Genomic DNA, 17,651 nt, shown 5'->3' with positions numbered 1-17,651 from the left:
TATAATTCTCTTTTGGGTAAGAATGGTTCCAAAAGTACGACAAATTCTATATTTATGGGTCAGTCGTTGTTTCAATTTTAAGCGTAAAAAAGTCATTTGCAATGTTTATGCATGACATACATACCCCCACTCTCTCGCAGCATCTGTTTAAGCCATTCGAACAACTACTAGCTACCGACAGCATTTCACAAAGGTTTCGCCGGCGATACGCTCACCTAAGATGAAATTGTTAAGTCTGACTGAATGTGGATTTCAGAAACAAAATACAGTGACCATACTTATCACAAGTGAATTTTCGCTCTATCTTCGTTGACAAATTTACAATTTTATTTGTTACTGCTATCTTAGGGCAAAAAAGGTCTTTAGGTAAGTGAATATGAATGAGATTTTCGGTCTAAATAGAAAGAATTTTAAGAATGATGAAGAATAAACAGCGCAAGGGATGCCGGGAAAGAAAAAAAAGGGGGCGGAAAGAAAGGAGAAAACGACGGAAGGAAAACTGAAAAAAAGATATATTTGTGTTACCCATAAAAATTCACTCATCCGTTTTCTTTGAGTAGCTTCTCTCGAGCTCACAGAGCGGCGTCTGCCTCAATCGCCTTATTGTAAGGGAACATAGAGGCGAGAGTCTCATTGCATAACGTAGGATTTTCGTACCAAGAGTTCCAGCGCTAAGTAGCTTCCCTCTTCCGATTCCAGACGGGCCGCAGGTAAACATACGATGAAAGCTGGAGTGGCCTGGAAGATAGTACACGAGTCGTGTTTCGCTGAAAAACGGCGTGATTTTTACCTTTGTTCAGTGATAAATAACGCGACTAGCCATGTAATTCCGGTAGCTGAGCGAGGGAAGGTTATCGTGAGTACCCTAAGAAGTTTGTTGTCGGAAATTTTGTCGGGGTTCCCCGTGTTGGCGATAATTTGCCCTTGCTCTAAGGGTAGTAACTCCTCGCAATGGAAACAAACCAGTAAAATCGATTATCCAGGACACTCGTATATTTAATTGCAAGATGCCATTGAGTATTCCGTGTCTCGACAACGCGTATCAGGTTTTTTTGTCATTTAGAAAGGCTGATCCCTATAATCTGATGTGCTGTTTTCAGTGAAACAGAGGTGGGTCGGTCTGTGTGAGTTGACTCTAGTGGGTTGGTTGGCCGGGAAGGGGGAGGGGAGAGGGAGGGAGAAAGCTGGTTCTAAAGTTGCTACTTCCGCCTGAACATGTGGTTTTCGGGGCCATGGGTCATGGCGGGGATTGGATGTCTTGGACTGTCGTTCGTTTGTTTGTTTGTTGGGTTGAAAATCGTGACCTGGTCAATTTATGGCTCTTGTTGAAGCTTACTTTTACTGGGGTCATTACCTTCAAGAAAGTATCATGGCACGATTGCGTGTGTTAGGCTGCTATTTCTCTTACATTCAGGATAGTAGTAGCACCCTGCCAATAATGATGAACTTATGATGATGGCACACTGATGGTATTACGTTATAATAACCAAATCTGCCCTGTGCAAGTTTTCATACTTGTCAGGTTGAAAAAAATCAGTTGTCTATCAAATTTCCCCTCGACACTGCAAAATCTTTCTTCCCACCGTTATCCCTACACTAAGGGGTCGGTTGCTTGATGCGTCTTTCCTTACAACATCAGGCATGATTGATTATTTGGCCAAGGGGTTTTTACGACCGCATGCCCTTGATGTCATCAAACGGTTATTGGCTGTGGGCCTCACCTTCGACTAAAAACGCCCCCCTGCAAGGCAGCAGTTTCCACAGTTACTGGCGGTGGGCCTAGCCTTTGACTCAAAAAGTAAGACTGCAGGGCAGCAGCTGTCCTTTTAGTCTCCTATTTCGACACGCAGGGCCCACGGTTGTAGTATTCTTACACCCCTACCACAGGGTGGTTCTATACAGGGCAAAATGGTATTGATTAATTTCACTCTGATGATTCAGATTCCACCGTTCCCTACAGCTATCTCCAAAAAAGGACCTTATATCATTATTCTTATATAACAGCACGAGATAGGTATTTTAATTTTATTTGTTTAGAAAACCTTTTTTTCGTAAATCTATTAAGCCTAAAATATTCCCCACCACAAGAGCAGATGAGATATCTCGAAAGAGTTTGTGGTTGTATGCATTTATTAATTCGGTATATTATGAAGACCTTTCATACCATATTTCTCTTATACACACTATTTTATTTCCCCTTTTATAGGGGCAGTGCTTCTCCAAACCCGGATCGCTATCATGATTAAGTTTTCGTAAATTGTCTGCATCTTTCGCCATAAACCTACGTTTCTCTCTCTCTCTCTCTCTCTCTCTCTCTCTCTCTCTCTCTCTCTCTCTCTCTCTCGTGACGCTTTATCAAGGCGGTTAATATTATTAGGATGACTTAGTAACAACCTGCCTGAAACATACGGTAAATGGCTCGGATTATTATCATTAGCTAACCCGTGTTGAAATAGTCGTACGTGACTTTTAGGCCTTTTCTCAAAGAGCCGGTCCTCATTTAAAGGCGTGGGAGAATCATTTCAAGACATAGTCGTCAATATTCAACTGCGGGAGCCACATTTAATTAAAGGCAGCAGTATTTAATTGTGAATATTTAATGTTATATTACTGAGTTCATATTTTATCTGGTTAATTTGAACAACTTTTCTGCTAAACCACTACCGTCGTAAATGAACAGTTACCCAGATAACGATATCATACAAAAATCGGTGCAACTTTGGCTTGTTATCTAAGCGTCACCTTCTCGGAGGTAGTATTAAAAACCGAACACCTTATGTTAAATATAATGTATACGGCTGCACGAAGATATCGTTTAATTTGTAGACTACACAATATAGAAATGGGTGTACAGACGGCCAACGAAGAATTGGCGTAGTTTCTTAATTCATTGTTCGTTATGGAAATATTGCCATATGCAGGTGCCAGATTATTTACTTAACAATAAATAACATTTCCTTTCAAAGGTGCTATACTTGAAATAATTTACATTAGAACTGAGTAGACCTTATTCAATGAATTAGATATTATAACGGTTTTAATTAACATAATTCTATTCCTAATAAGGGAGACCATCATATAGTAGTTTCCATTCTATGAATTTGATGATTCTCAAGGTTTCCCATAGTCTTATATTTTTTGCTCCACCTAATGGATAACTCATATAGATGGAAAACCTTATTAAGGTAAGAACGTACCTTGACAACTGACCAAAAGAGCGATAGCGGTGTTGTCGTTGGTGTAACTAGGCCTATTTCACATCTCCGAATTCGGTACTGACCATGACCTGTCGGTGTAAAAATGAACATAATGAGCATGTCTTCCTCTAACCAGTGATTAAGAAGATTAAAGAGACCTCTTGGTGTAAATATCGCTTTTTCTTTAACTTCTCAGTCATCACCTGCCTGAAGAGTAAGACGGTTTGGTCTCTGGTATATACTATTGACTTTCTACATTTTGGCGTTTTTATGGGCTCTTTTTATTAGACGGAATATAGTATGTATTTAAACTGCTCACTCACATCAGCACATAAATTCACAATATTAAGTACTTACCGAGAAAATCGGAAATATACCAGATGTGACAGGTCAACAATATCTTGACTGATTTGGTGCAAGTTTTCCACTCTGTGCTACTGATGGGATTCGTCCTGAAATAAATACCATGGTTAGGCCTTTAATATTTTTAATATTATAATTGCTTATATATTCCGCTATTGTTTTATTTATTATTTTTAATTATTTTGTTATTCGTGGTGTGATCTATCGGTATTTCATAGTCTTGTTAGTAAGCAATGTTATACGTGGTAGTGATGGTAACTACTTTTTCAGGGTCGTCATCGCAATAATTCAAGAATAAATATGTTCCAATATTTAAAAAAAAAAAGAACATTTACTTTCTACAACTGCAATACATCTACTAACGACAAAGAAAGGTAAAAGCTTTAACGACATCGGGTGTGGAAATTTACTAGTAATCGGCCTATGATTATTGTCCCTTTGTAAAGGTTTTGGTGAATTTTACCAGGCAACCTAGTTAGAAATCTGTAGTGCAAACTCTTTCAATTAGTTTTTGACGCGATTTGCAAGACATTTATCCTCAGCAGTTGAAGTCTATGACATACCATATTGAAATAAAAAAAAAAAAAACTTATGCAAGGTATATACATAACAATCTTTAGATAAGAAGAAAAGTTTAAATTTGTATGAAATCACTACAGGTTTGCATTCCATGCCAGATTTTTTTTTATTGACAGTATTATAACAATCTGACATTTCTATAATATGCACAACTTACAAACTATTTATAAATTCATCTTTAAATAAAGTATTCATTTTACAGCATCTTGATATGACTTATTTGGAAAATTTAAGTTTACAACTATCTAATAAAATTCATCCTGAAAATCACATCCAAGTTGTCATCTTTAATTGCCTAAACAGCGTTAACATATTCAACCACAAACACGTTACCTATCTTATTTATTTTTATTGTACGTACCTAATACAATACCAAGGGTATCCGTACACTTCCAATGAAAGTAGTATACGTACTTACATTGATTACATCAATACCACCTTCAGGCCAGAAATGGGATACATACTAACTTGACCTAACTCAGGCTATCTCATTTATTTGGTATGAGTCTAGAAGTCCACATCAGGTGTCTGAAGTACTCCAAACTTACTAACCAAAACTGGGTCACAGCATTTCATCACTTCACTTGAAAAGAAAGAAAAGAAAAGAAAAAAAACTAGGCTCACTTTGCACTAGCTGGAGACCTAACACCTAAAAAAAATGGGATAAATGTAAATGTATTTACCTAACCTAACCTAGGGTGCACTTTTTATGTCGTTACGTAAAAAACAACTGCATACTTTGCCGTCCCCGGACGCTTTCTTAACCCTTCCCAAAAAGGGGGTAAAAATGTAGAACAGTTGCTCACATTATTTCCCGGGGTCGCAACTGAATAACAGAAGATCGCATCCCAGCTTAACTTTCTTAATCTACCGTATCCTAGGGTACCATGCCCTGAACTGGTCGGAGTCCTTGCACCTTGGACAGGCACAACGTAACAAAAAGCATGGAAGAAGGTAGTGTGCGTCGCTATTTTACATTAATACCATGAGGGGGTAAAATTAATGTTTATCTCAGCCTAACCTTGGAGGTCTGGATTACAGAATTGGAAAGGAGCACACGTCCATGTGAAAGAGCGAGTTTCGAAAGTAATTTGATAAAAGGCTGCATGTTTTTATCAAATCATATCAAAATTCTGCCTCCATCTCAGCTTTGCCAAAGATGGCATACTATTATAATCTCCCTTACCTTGGGCGCGACATTTCACAGGTTGTGATAACAGCAAAGAATAAACACATTCTTTAGGCCTATCCGTACCCTGCATAATGTGGATTTATCCTTCATCCTCTTTCTTCCTGACTTTCCTTTGTTGGAAGACCCCAGTGTGAGTGTTTTCGGTGGCTGGTGTTACGGGAAGGTGGTTGCTGGATGTTAAAAATTATTTTGGAACAGTCTGTTCGGTCCGGGTTTGTCAGTGAATATCAAGGAGCGAAATATTGGCAATAGTTTGAAGTTTATACTGTCTTACCAGCCCGTTGAGCCTAATCCTTTAAATTATTGCTGAAAGAAGGATCACATTATTCCATAATAAATGCTCTTATTGCTATACAGTATACAGTAATATCACCGTGAATTCGTTACTGTATAACATCACCTGATCTTTGGTGGCCTGGAAGACAGAATCGGTAAGTATCAAAGAAACACATTTCCATGCAAACCCGCGAAATACCTTTGACATTAAAAGATCATCTGTGGATTGAAAATTTGTAGTAGATGGGACACTACAATCTTCCAGTGCTTTTAGTTTCCAGTTTGGAAAAATTATTTTTTATGTAATATTCTCGCACGAGGAGCTGTTGAGCGATACGTATTGGTAAAATATGTAGTTCCGACTTAGCCATTTTATATAGATTATTATAATTTTATATAATATTATTATTATTGTTATTATTAAAAACAGTTTCTTAAGCAGGTAGTACTATTAACTAATTTGCTATTTTGACCGTCTTAGACAGTGCATGAAATACGAATCCATAACAACACATTTCGGGAAGTTGTTTCGGGTTTTAGGTCCTTTCGGGAAGCCACTTTGTTTACCTTTCAAGAAATAGCACATTAAAGTCTTCACTGTCTCACTTTTTATATTTATTTCTTTTTTCTTTTTTTTATTTATTAGTGGAGGATGGGAGGAACCCACCTGTAGCGTTTAACTTTATTTCTTACGATGGGTCCTCAATCTTTTAGATCTTCGGAGATTCTCTCTCTCGCCCTTTCTCTCTCTCTCCCCGTATTTTTTAGTTCTTTCTCAGTTTTTCTGCACTAGTGATATTCACCACTAGCCTTAGCGATTTATTGCTATTTATAATTTGTATATACTTCAACATCTGTTGGTTGATATATATTATATATATATATATATATATATATATATATATATATATATATATATATTATATATATATATATATATATATATAAACCTTTCTTATTTGAATGAATGACCATAGGAAGGGTTATGACATGGTTTCTCAGCAAGTCTTTTGGATGAAATTGTTGTACCCCTCCCCATTTTACCAATTTTACGCCAAGAAGCAGCCCACAACAGTCACCCAACTACCAGGTGGACGGTACACCGTGAAGCTGAATGACAAAGCTTTCTGATTTCTCTGTGGCGTTCATATGATTTTTTGATGTGTATAAAGTATATTTTAAGCAAATCAGATGAAGACTGACTAAGCAGATCAAGGAGGAATGGTCTACTGAGAAAAATTCCAGCTAGCAAGCTTTGTTTTACAGTTTTTTGTCAACTGTTAGGACTGTTGCATGCCAAGTTATCTTTGGTGGAGTGGGGGTTGGGGTTGGAGGTGGGGGTTGTGTTGGCGAAGGTAGGGGCCACGGTTACCCAGAATGAGAAATTTTATGAATTGGGAGGAAGCGAGACCTTTTTCAGCGGAGTAGGGTTGATGGAAGTCCCCAGGTAACCCAAACGTCTTATTGTAATGAGATGGAATGCTTTTGACTCATCTCTGTTGAAGGAGTGAAAGGATTTTACTATATAAAAAAAGGTTAATGGGACGTGTAAACCTGTACTACTCTTTTCTAGCTGAGTATTACTATCAAGAGAAAAAAAAAGGTTAATGGGACGTACAAACCTGTACTGCCCTTTTCTAGCTGAGTAATTGATCTTGCAAGAAAAAAATCCACATTTTTAGTTATTATACAGTTGTTTGTTATTGATTTTAACTGAAATCTTGAGTTCTCGGATTAGTCTTCAAAATAATAACATGTGGGTCAGTTCTCCTCTCTTGCACTTCTGTCATTGGTTTTCCTCTCAGTCTGTTCCTTTTTTCCCCTAAGCAAGCTTTTGCTTTTTCAAATATGCTTTTTAATTTTTTTTGCTTTTTCAACTATGTTTTTTTTCTTTTTTTTTTGTACTCCTTCCAGAGTGAGTGAGTGAGACCCCAGGATGTTCAAGGGCCATTTTGGAAAGAGCTATTCTCACTCAGGTGGCCTTTTGGCTCCTATCTCTCTGAAGCAAAGTGAAGTAACTGATCGAGGATGGCCTGTCAGTTTTATCTTGACTTCGTTTTTCACTCATCAACTTCGGAAGAAGGAAAGAAGTTCACGCACAGGAGGAATATGACCTAAAGTGAGACAAAACAGACATGATGAGAGGAAAGAAAAGAGAATACGCAAAGAAGTGTAGCAGTCGGACAGACATAGGTGCTCTATCTGCAACCACTTTAACGATTGCAGGGCCAGGTGCTATTGTTTAAGATTAATCCAGTAATGTGCTGGCAAGGGCTATTGTTCCTGGAAGCAGGGCTAAAATTCAGGGAGTTTATTTCGCTCAACAGGACGGGGAGAAGGGGGGGTGATAGGAACCCTCCCTTTCTAATCCCTCCTCCTCCTCACTACTCACTAAGAACGTAGAGGTTCTTGCTAATATGAAAATTATTTTATCACTTTGACGCGCTTTTTCCAGGAAAAAAGATGAATAATTGTATACACTTGTATACATTTTATCTTTTCAATAAAAAAAAAAAAAACTCAGTGACATTTGAGACGATAGGAGACAGTTTGTAGTATCATAAGAATATCTTTAATCACCTAGTAGGTTGTCCTTGTGTATGTGTGTGTGTGTGTGCTTCTTGTTTTATATGAATTTTCGAAAACAGAGAAACAATTAATCAGCTTATGGAAATCTCCACCTGCATATAGATCGAAAGTGTCAGGGTATTTTTTTTTATTTCTGCCGAGCTCTTTGAATTAGAATCTTATGCTCAAATTTGTCAGTTTCTCTATTTATGTTAATATATATTTGCTTACAGACGAAGCAATAAAAGTTCTTTTTAGAATATCTTATTCCTAAACAAACACAAGATCTCCAAGCGAATATTTATAGCCGAGTGACAGAGCCATATGTAATGCGCATGCGCGCAGGAAAAGGTGAAAGGCACCTGGCTACGGATTTGGGCAGGACCCACTTACCTCTTACTATAACTTTCGAAACCTAATTCGGCAGTGACCCAGACGGGGACAGGACCTCTTCCGTTGTGAGGAGGAGGGATTAGAAAGGGAGGGTTTCTAATCCCCCTCCCCCCGCCAACAAAATTCCCTCTCGTTCTTCAGGTGTTGGTAGCGGGGGGGGGATGGGGGCCGGGGGGTTGATTGAGTAGGGATTGCGCAACAGGTCAAGGGTTAAGGATGTCATGATCTTTACTGTCTTCGTAGGAATCAGGCGAAAATGTCTTGGATCTCTCCAGGACCCACTGAGATCTTTCCTTCCAATTCTTAAGAATCGGGCGAAAGAGAATTCAAGAAAGTAATGTTGAGCGAGAGCGGGAAAAGGAAATGTAATAAGAATATACGAGCATTGAGAATAGATTACGGAGGAAATACTTGTAAAGAAGGGGTTCTTACGGCGGATACTCGAAAAGATTGGATCATAGGCAAAAAGACACGTGGACCTTAAAGAACGAGAGAGAGAGAGTTACAAGGAGTCACAAGGATTAGGATATCTAAAAAACTTGTTAGTCCATCCAAGGAGACATCGTGTGCTCACTTATCTGTAGGAACAGGTTTTACTGTTCATTCACAGTGTCCTAATGATTTTGAGAGAGAGAGAGAGAGTTACAAGGAGTCACAAGGATTAGGATATCTAAAAAAACTTGTTAGTCCATCCGAGGAGACATCGTGTGCTCACTTACCTGTAGGAGTAGGTTTTACAGTTCATTCACAGGGTCCTAATGATTTTGGAGAGAGAGAGACGTACGTTCCCCTCTCGAGAAGTGAAATAAATTACCTCTAATCTTCCTTAAAATGAAGAAATTTTCCTTTTTGAGAGATTTCCGACATTCCTCGTTATGTCATATTATTTATTTTGTCACTGTTCTCTCTCTCTCTCTCTCTCTCTCTCTCTCTCTCTCTCTCTCTCTCTCTCAATTTCCTGATGCCTGGACCACACGTATCTTCCTTTTCTGAGGCTTCTCCCGTCATTTTGAAATATTAATCATCCCAAAAGCTCACCTGCCCCGTAGTGTCTTTTGTCCGTCATTAGATTTTCATTTCCACCCGCAATTTCTTTTCAGATGGCATGGGCGTGACATAAGCTGGGTCTTCATCTCGGTGGCCCGGGTCATGGGCGGAGTGTTGGAGGAATGGTGGGGGTGGTGTGCTCGACCAGGTCGTCTGCCCAGAGCCGCCCCCCTCACCATTCTCGTCACTACGGTGCTCACCATCATCTCCCTTCTCTTTCTCCTCAACGCCAGAGGTGAGATATGGCATTCTGTGGGTCTTGAGGACCGAATGTTATGAGGAATGTTTCGTGACTTTTCCAGAATTTGCTAGCCTCCTTTGTAACCTGAAATTAACTCGTTTATCTTCTATACATTCAGAAGTTCATATTTTAGACTATTACTTACTTTATATCCCCATCTATTTGGCTTAATTCTAATTGGGAAGTTTTTGTCTTAAATCATATTTTTAACTCCACGTCTTCCGAAGCATCTACCTTGTCTGAAGTTGTGTCGTAAGATCTGTAAACTTATGTCGCGAGTTCTCGTCGAATTCTTCGAATTTTATTCTTTGTTTGTTTATTTTTTTTCATTCAGCAGAGCTGCACTTAAGGACGGCAAGATGGGGAGCATGTGAATAAGATCTATGCTTAGCGCATTCGTGATAATAATACTTCTTTTTTATTTAAAGGACTGTTACATGTTGCTTGATTGATTAGTCTTTTATCTTAAAATCTTACATCACACATACTTTTTATGTTAGATGGGTCTGCCTTTTCTGGTCAAATTCGATATTTACTTCGGTGGAAAATGACATTATAAGCCGTGAAACTGTAAAAAAAAAAAAATCAAAACTAAAAATAGGAATTTCTTCGAGGTTCCTTGTAAGATCAGGAGGGTAGAATGCTTGCGTACATTCAAGGCTACGTTTGTGCTCTTTTGAAGCTTCGTTTACAAGAACTTTGATTTGTGGGGAAATATTTTAGTCTAAATATTATCTGTGAAATGTCCTCTCTCTCTCACACACACACACACACATAGCTATGCAAAATAAAACTTTTTTTTTTTTTTTTCAAGAGAGAGAATCCTTATACCCGGGGGCGTGGGGTAGGGGGTGGCAGTTGAATGCCGTCAGTCCCAACTGAACCCACTCTTTAACCTTTTTCTTTATCTCTGCTCCCGCTTTCCGTCTTCCATCTTGCTCTCCAATTCATTTTTTCACCTTAAGCCCTGAATGGTCGAAAGTGCCTCAGTGTTTGGTCATTAGCCAAATTTTCATAAATCAGATCAGGTAAGATTTTATTTACATTTAGCTGAATATTAAAACTTGGGTAAAAGTTACTGGAACGCTAAAACTCTTATTGGACAGTTGAATCTTAAGGCTCAGTGATCAGTCAGGAGAATAATAAAACTATTCTCAACCAGTCACCTGCTGATCTGTCAGCTGCAGTATAAAATCTGTGTTACTCATTCATTTGCGTAACGAAACTCTGTTGTCAGTCAGTAAAATGTTTTCATTCTTTTTTTTTCGATAGGATTAAGTCGGCATCCTACACCTCGTCAGGTGTGGGATCTAGAGGACCACGACTTCGCAGGGGCGCCGCAGCACCACCCAGATCTTGTTTCGTACATCCGGCAGCTGCACCTGGTTGGCCCGTCCCCCGGTCCTTACAACCTCAAGAATCCCGATGTTCTGGACTTCTCTCAAAATGGACAGAGCAAGCAAATTGAGAAGATTCTTCATGGAAAAGTAAGTTCATTCATATATAATAGGCATAAATATGCTATGTGTGTACATATCTAACAGTTCACACTGTAAAAACGATTGAAGCTAAATTAGTAGGCCTACTTACCCTTATAGCATGGCGGTTTCTTCGTGGAGGCCGGTGCTTACAATGGAGAAGAACTGAGCAATACATTGTACCTGGAACGACAGCTGGGATGGACTGGACTTCTTGTTGAGCCTGATCCCTGGAACTTCTGGACTTTGAAAAAGAGGGGTAGGAAGTCCCATGCCGTCCATGCGTGTCTCTCTCCAAGTCCGTTTCCAAAAGAAGTCACTTTCAAGTAAGTCCTTTGGTTTATCTTATTTTCGTCATTTAATTTGTTCCAAGAGTTAGATAAGAGATATCATCGTGGCTAACTTGTAAAGAGAGAATGTTAAAAGATGGTTTGTAACAATTTTGGTTTTATTTTATGAATTAATCTCCAAACTTATTGTCAAAGAGTACTACACTGTGTGTCTATATTCCATTTACGTTTAGTAAAATATATTAGAGATAATTTTCCTGTTTTCTTTTATTTCATGTGTGGCCCTCCTGTCACTTGCATTTATTAAGAAATAAATTGTCCATCCTTAATTTTTTTTTTTTTGGCAATAACAGTTTATACAGTGGTTAGATGCTAGACTCAACTGGGGAACACGAGTGATTGGATGAATCCTTGAAGCTACTTTTGCTTTTTCATCTGTCGAACAGAACTATGTAGTGGCTTAAACTTTTCGGGCTTAAGGGACCATACTAGAAAGATATTTTGCTTATCTCTCTCTCCACAATGACAGGCAAACCCATTTTTACAGTGACCAGTTTCCTTGGTAAAATTTCCTTTGGTAAACGAATCCCTTAAATTGTCACTTAACTTTAAGAAAAAGCTACATTGTAATTGCAAAGAAATTATATTTCCTTCCAGGCAGAGTGACACTATGGGACACATAGCAAGTGGCAGTGAAGAGAAACATCACCAGGGGATTTTTACAAGGGTGAAGTGCTTTCCCTTGTATTCGCTACTCCTTGCACTCAACACAACCACCCTTGATTTACTCTCTTTGGACGTGGAGGGTGCAGAATTACAGGTGAGAACAATTAGGGTATCTTTCTTATCTAGAGATAGTTTTAAGAGGGATTTGCACGTATTCCGCAGTGAACTAGACTGGCAGTTGACGTTTGTCTATAGAATTTAAAGTAATATTTTTTTGGGCGGCCGTAATTAACCTGTAATTTACCTTTGAACTGTATCACCAATCCTTTTTGTCAATTACGAGTTAAATGTAATCCGGGGATGCCCTGGAAAAGTTTAGATCAGTTGACTTGGTATACATGATGTGGATTAAGAGAAAGGCTTTTTTTTTTTTTTGCACAGGATATTGGTACTGCAGCCGTATCCCGATTGCGGTAGATAGTAGTACGGCAGTGAATTGCGCATGCGTCAATTTCAGACTTCCTGCCGTACAAATAACATTGTGTGGTGGGGGTACGGGAGATTCTGTCAGTGGTGCCGACCGTATTGCGCTCTTGACTTGCTGCAGGTACGGCAGTTAGCTGTGTGCGTTTACCAGTTTAGTATTATGTGCCCAGAGTTCGGCTTTTAGGCGGGACAGTCCCGCTTTTTTAACATCTCTCCCCCTTTTTTTAGTTAGCAAAATGTCCACCTCCCCCTTTTTTTTTTTTTTTTTTGCTTTTGCGCTACAAAAACAAAACTATCCCAATTTTAATGGAATAGTGCTGAAATTTTGTTTAATTTTGCCATTTCACTAGCTAGTAAATTCTATCGTCTTCTCCGACAGCTGCAATATCCAATGAAATGAATTAAAAGAATATTGTAAAGTGTTTAAAGGCGGCCCTTTGCAACTGCCGATGTCGGGCAGAATAAAGGGCCGAGAAAGTCATCAAAGGTAGATGGTAGTGTATAGTTATATATAATCCTCTTTGAATCTCCTCTTCGGAGTTCTTTTCAGGGCCGATTCGATCGTTCGTGACCTACGTATATACAATTTTTGAAAGTTTGAGTCTTCATAGATGTCTATGGCTATTTTCAGCTCGTTAAAGCCTCCTGAAAACATCAGTTTTTCGGCGAAAACTTAAGTATTATTCCGCGGTTCATGCTGTTCCGTTGACATTTTTCTTGCTGTCACTGATATTCTTGAGGCGGTAAACAAGGGTTCGCGCATGCGTAATTCACTGCCGTACCAATATCTACCGCGTTCGGGGTACGGCTGCGGTACCAATACCCAGTTCGTTTTTTTTTCTTCCTAAATTCTTGATATCCATACATTATCTCATTATTGTGTATCCGTTCATTATAGGGGTAAACTTTTGCTAGAACAACTTATTGTACATTTTGATCCGAATGTACCTTGCCTACCTATTGGGTAGTAATTACCGTTTAAATTTGTTCTTTGAATGTCTGACATTAGTTTCGTTAATTAGGTAGTAATGGCCTAACCATCAACACCCAACCTAACATAGGGTACTGGGACGTTACCCAAGTGCAAGGTATTACTAGGTAGTACCTAAATTACAAGAACCATCGATGGGATTAACGTCCCGGTATTTCCCCCAACCAAAGACCCCCACTTTCTCACGGTGGTCTTCCAAATTGTATTAGGATAAGGGGTGGGTGTGCTACCTAAAGTAATTATTTGCTAATAATTACTTTTAGTAAACTAATACAAGGTACAATAATATTAGCTAAGGAGCATTCAAACATGCAACGGGACCAACGGCTTTACGTGACTTCCTAACCACGTCGAGGGTGAACTTCTATCACCAGAAATACACATCTCTCACTCCTCAATGGAATGGCCGAGAATCGAACCCGCGACCACCGAGGTGAGAACCAAACACCAAACCAACCACGCCACTGAGGGCTCAGGTTTACCTGTTGGTCTGCCCAGAGTCAAAGTATGTAGGGTCTGCTCACGAGGCGGTACTAAAACGTATCCCCGCCCCTTGTGAAACGTCATCAGTTACAAAAGGACCATATCTTTATGAAACTATATTTACGATAACATTTTTATATAATTATTTTTTGCGATGGCTATTTTTTTATATAAATTTCCTCTTATTACATGTTGCCGTATACTATGTTAAAGTAAAAAGAATGCTTGTTCAAATGATATATGGCACATTACAATTGCGATTACTTTGAAACCCACAAGCGCGCACACAAAATATTATCTACTTTTGTGTGCAATTACTTCATCCGTCAACCTACATACATTCACGTTTCGTAGCGTAACTGACTAAGGGGTGATGATAAAAAGAAACTGAAAAATGGATTAGAAAGCTGATAAAATTTACTATATAAAGCATAAATAAAATTGATAGGTGTTCTTTGAAATTTTCGAGGACGGACCAAAATTGTTTAATTTTATGCAAATATTTACCACAATTTTCTTACATAATTTTTCATTTGATTTCATTTTGCCATATACCATGCAAAAGGACAAAGAATGCCCTTTCAATTGGTATATGACACATTACAATCACAATTACATTCAAACCCATAATCGCGCACATTAAAAATTGTCTACGCACGCAAAAATTGTAAAAAATTAAGCGTTCGTGGGAGATCTGAAATCTAGCACTGCCCCTTGTGAAACGTCATCAGTTACATCCAGCCAGACTGACGAATACCATTTTGTACTTTTTTCCGAAAATATTATAATCGTTTGAGGCATGCATAATTAACACCTTTATGTATACAGTTTGTGTTATATGTAAACTTATGTGTTCAGAAGTATATTTATGTGATATGAAGTGCTAATGAGAAATTTGCTGGAAATGTGTTCCCTGTGTCATTGTCTTCATTATTTATTCCTTGATACTTATGTCGTATATGATGTAATTCTTATACTTTTGATATTGTTTTTTATTGTGGTCAAGTCGTGCAAATGCAACTGCCATTTTTTACACTGCCTGTATCCACATTTTCTTTGTATTTATTGCATAACAATTAGTATTCATAATTAGACATGGAAAATATTAATCTATCATTCTAACCTTTAGCATAGATTAAAAAAAGTTGCTTTTCAAAGTGAGGTATGAACACAGTGACAGAACTAAATACATTTCTTAAGAATTATTTATAATCTTGATAATATTACTACCTGAAAGAGAGAGAGAGAGCGAGAGAAAGACAAATTTGAGATCATTGCCAATGTCATAGGGGAATATAATACGTAGGCTATCTTCTAAATGTAGGAAAATGAAACAAAAAATGGGTTTCACGTGCATGTTACTAAAATTTAGAAGAAAAATTATATAATTGGAACCTCGACATACGAAAGTCCCAACGTACAAAAAATTCAAGTTATGAAAGCAAATACGAAGATTTTTTTGCCCCTGCATACAAAAATAATTAAGGTTACGAAAGGTTGTTGCTGTAAAATCCCGAGATTCGCCCGGACCACCGAGAACAATTTTAAAACTCATGCGCCGCCAACTGAGTAGACTCGCCACCATCCTCCCGCTCTCCCATTGGTTCCTGATGCTAGTCACCGCCGTAAGATCCTGCTCTCCTATTGGTCAGCATCTCTCTCATCGTGCATCTACGTAAAGGCGTTCTTCGGTCACTCCCTAGCAGCATAGTTATCGTAAGCATGTGGAATTCGTTCGTTCATATACGATTTCATTTGTTAACGTAAATTTGTGTTAGTGATTTCGCTTTGTACTTTATCGTGTTGTGTGAGAACTTAATTAGTAACTTAATTACGTACGTATAGTCATGGGTCCCAAGAAAGTTGCTGAAGTTCACGGAAAGAAGAGGATGCTTTTTATGGAGACAAAAATGAAGATTATTAAGAAGTATGAGGCTGGCATGCGGTTGAGTGTGATCGCTAAGGAATATGGCCAAAATCCGTCGATGATAGGAATCATTCTTAAGCAGAAGGAAGCCATCAAAGCAGCTACACCTTCCAAGGGCGTGACTATTTTCTCCAACAAGAGGAGCCACGTGCATAATGAGATGGAGAGGTTACTTTTTCTGTGGATTGAGGACAAAGAAATCGCTGGCGATACGATAACTGAGACGGCAATCTGCCAGATGGCCAGCGCTATTTTCACTGATCTGATTGCCCAGGCCGAAGACGACGGAGGAAAAGGGACATCGATGGCAACCCCAAACCTCAAGGCTTTTCAGGGGTGGTTTGATAAATTCCATAAACGGACTGGCATCCATTCGGTGGTGAAGAAATTGAAATTTTGTAAAAAAAAAAAAAAAAAAAAACCAACAACAACAACGTAAAGTATAAAAAAGTAAAAAAAATGTCAAAATAAAAAAAAGAAATTTAATTTTAAGTTTTTTGTAAAGTTAAGTGTTAACATTTTCTGCCATTTATTAATGTGTTTCGTAAAGTTTAGTGTTAATGTTTCCTGTCATTTTTTAATGTGTTTCGTAAAGTTAAGTGTTCATGTTTTCTGCCATTTGTCCTCCTCCTCTGTCACCACTTTCGGAGATCGCCTCACTCGAAAGGTAAGTTTCCACATTTTAGTACATACGTATGTACGTACAGCATTTCTTGTACCATGTACACTAATGCACTTTATTTACAGGTACTATGTACTACATAGTAGTACTGTATTTGTAGTTTAAGTTAGGTAGGTATTGAATGGTCCAAATTGTTGTATTTCATTGTTTATTGGTCAATTTAGCTTTATTATAAAATTTACTGGGGTGTTTTGTAGGGCTTGGAACGAATTAGGCAATTTACGTGTAAAATGTGGTTCAAGATACGAAAAATTCAAATTACGAAGGCCGCTTCGGAATGGATTAATTTCGTATCCTGAGGTACTACTGTAAGATAATAGTAGCTTGAAAATGTGGCACTGGTGATTACAGAGATGCACTACTGTTACCTAAGGTAACCAAACCTGACCTTAAGTAACCTACCAGACCTGGGGCACAGCGTTTGATGATACTACATATTATAATACTGTACTTTATTTGCTTTGCGACAATCTATTGATGCAACCATAGATAGATTTTGTCTTTCTGCATTTACTTTTGAATTTTGAAAATGGTTTTTAATTTCTGTGGAGGAATTAAAGAAACAATCGTAAATGATAAATTAAATTTGTGTAATGTAACACTGTATGTTTATTTGCAGAATTTAATGGTAAAGCTTTACTTGAAACAATAATGGCATTCTGGAATTGACAGTATAATTTTACTTTGTTTTTTCAATGTCTCTGATGTATTTATACCTTGCAGTTATGGGGACCACAGTGGTAAAGAGGGGATTTTGCATTGGGGAAATCACAAAATGAGGGAAATACAAGG

General features: G+C 38.2%; 1 protein-coding gene across 4 annotated transcripts in view; it reads left to right on the top strand.

Annotated features, from left to right (window-relative positions):
• The first annotated feature begins 577 nt into the window (after positions 1 to 577).
• The window catches only part of LOC135202475 (protein Star-like), a 21,163-nt gene continuing 4,089 nt past the window's right edge, over positions 578 to 17,651 (top strand). The window contains exons 1-5 of one of the 4 annotated variants that reach the window (XM_064231885.1): positions 578 to 710; positions 9,669 to 9,850; positions 11,129 to 11,343; positions 11,455 to 11,660; positions 12,282 to 12,444. In XM_064231885.1, coding sequence (XP_064087955.1) covers positions 9,718 to 9,850; positions 11,129 to 11,343; positions 11,455 to 11,660; positions 12,282 to 12,444 — 717 coding nt within the window. In that variant the 5' untranslated portion in view covers positions 578 to 710; positions 9,669 to 9,717. The other 3 variants (XM_064231884.1, XM_064231886.1, XM_064231883.1) reach the window with 3 other exon arrangements.

This window comes from Macrobrachium nipponense, chromosome 30 (assembly GCF_015104395.2).
Source record: "Macrobrachium nipponense isolate FS-2020 chromosome 30, ASM1510439v2, whole genome shotgun sequence".
In the NCBI taxonomy this organism is placed as follows: Eukaryota; Metazoa; Arthropoda; class Malacostraca; order Decapoda; family Palaemonidae; genus Macrobrachium; species Macrobrachium nipponense.
The sequence above is the reverse complement of the archived record's forward strand: the minus strand, read 5'-3'. Positions and strand labels throughout refer to the sequence as shown.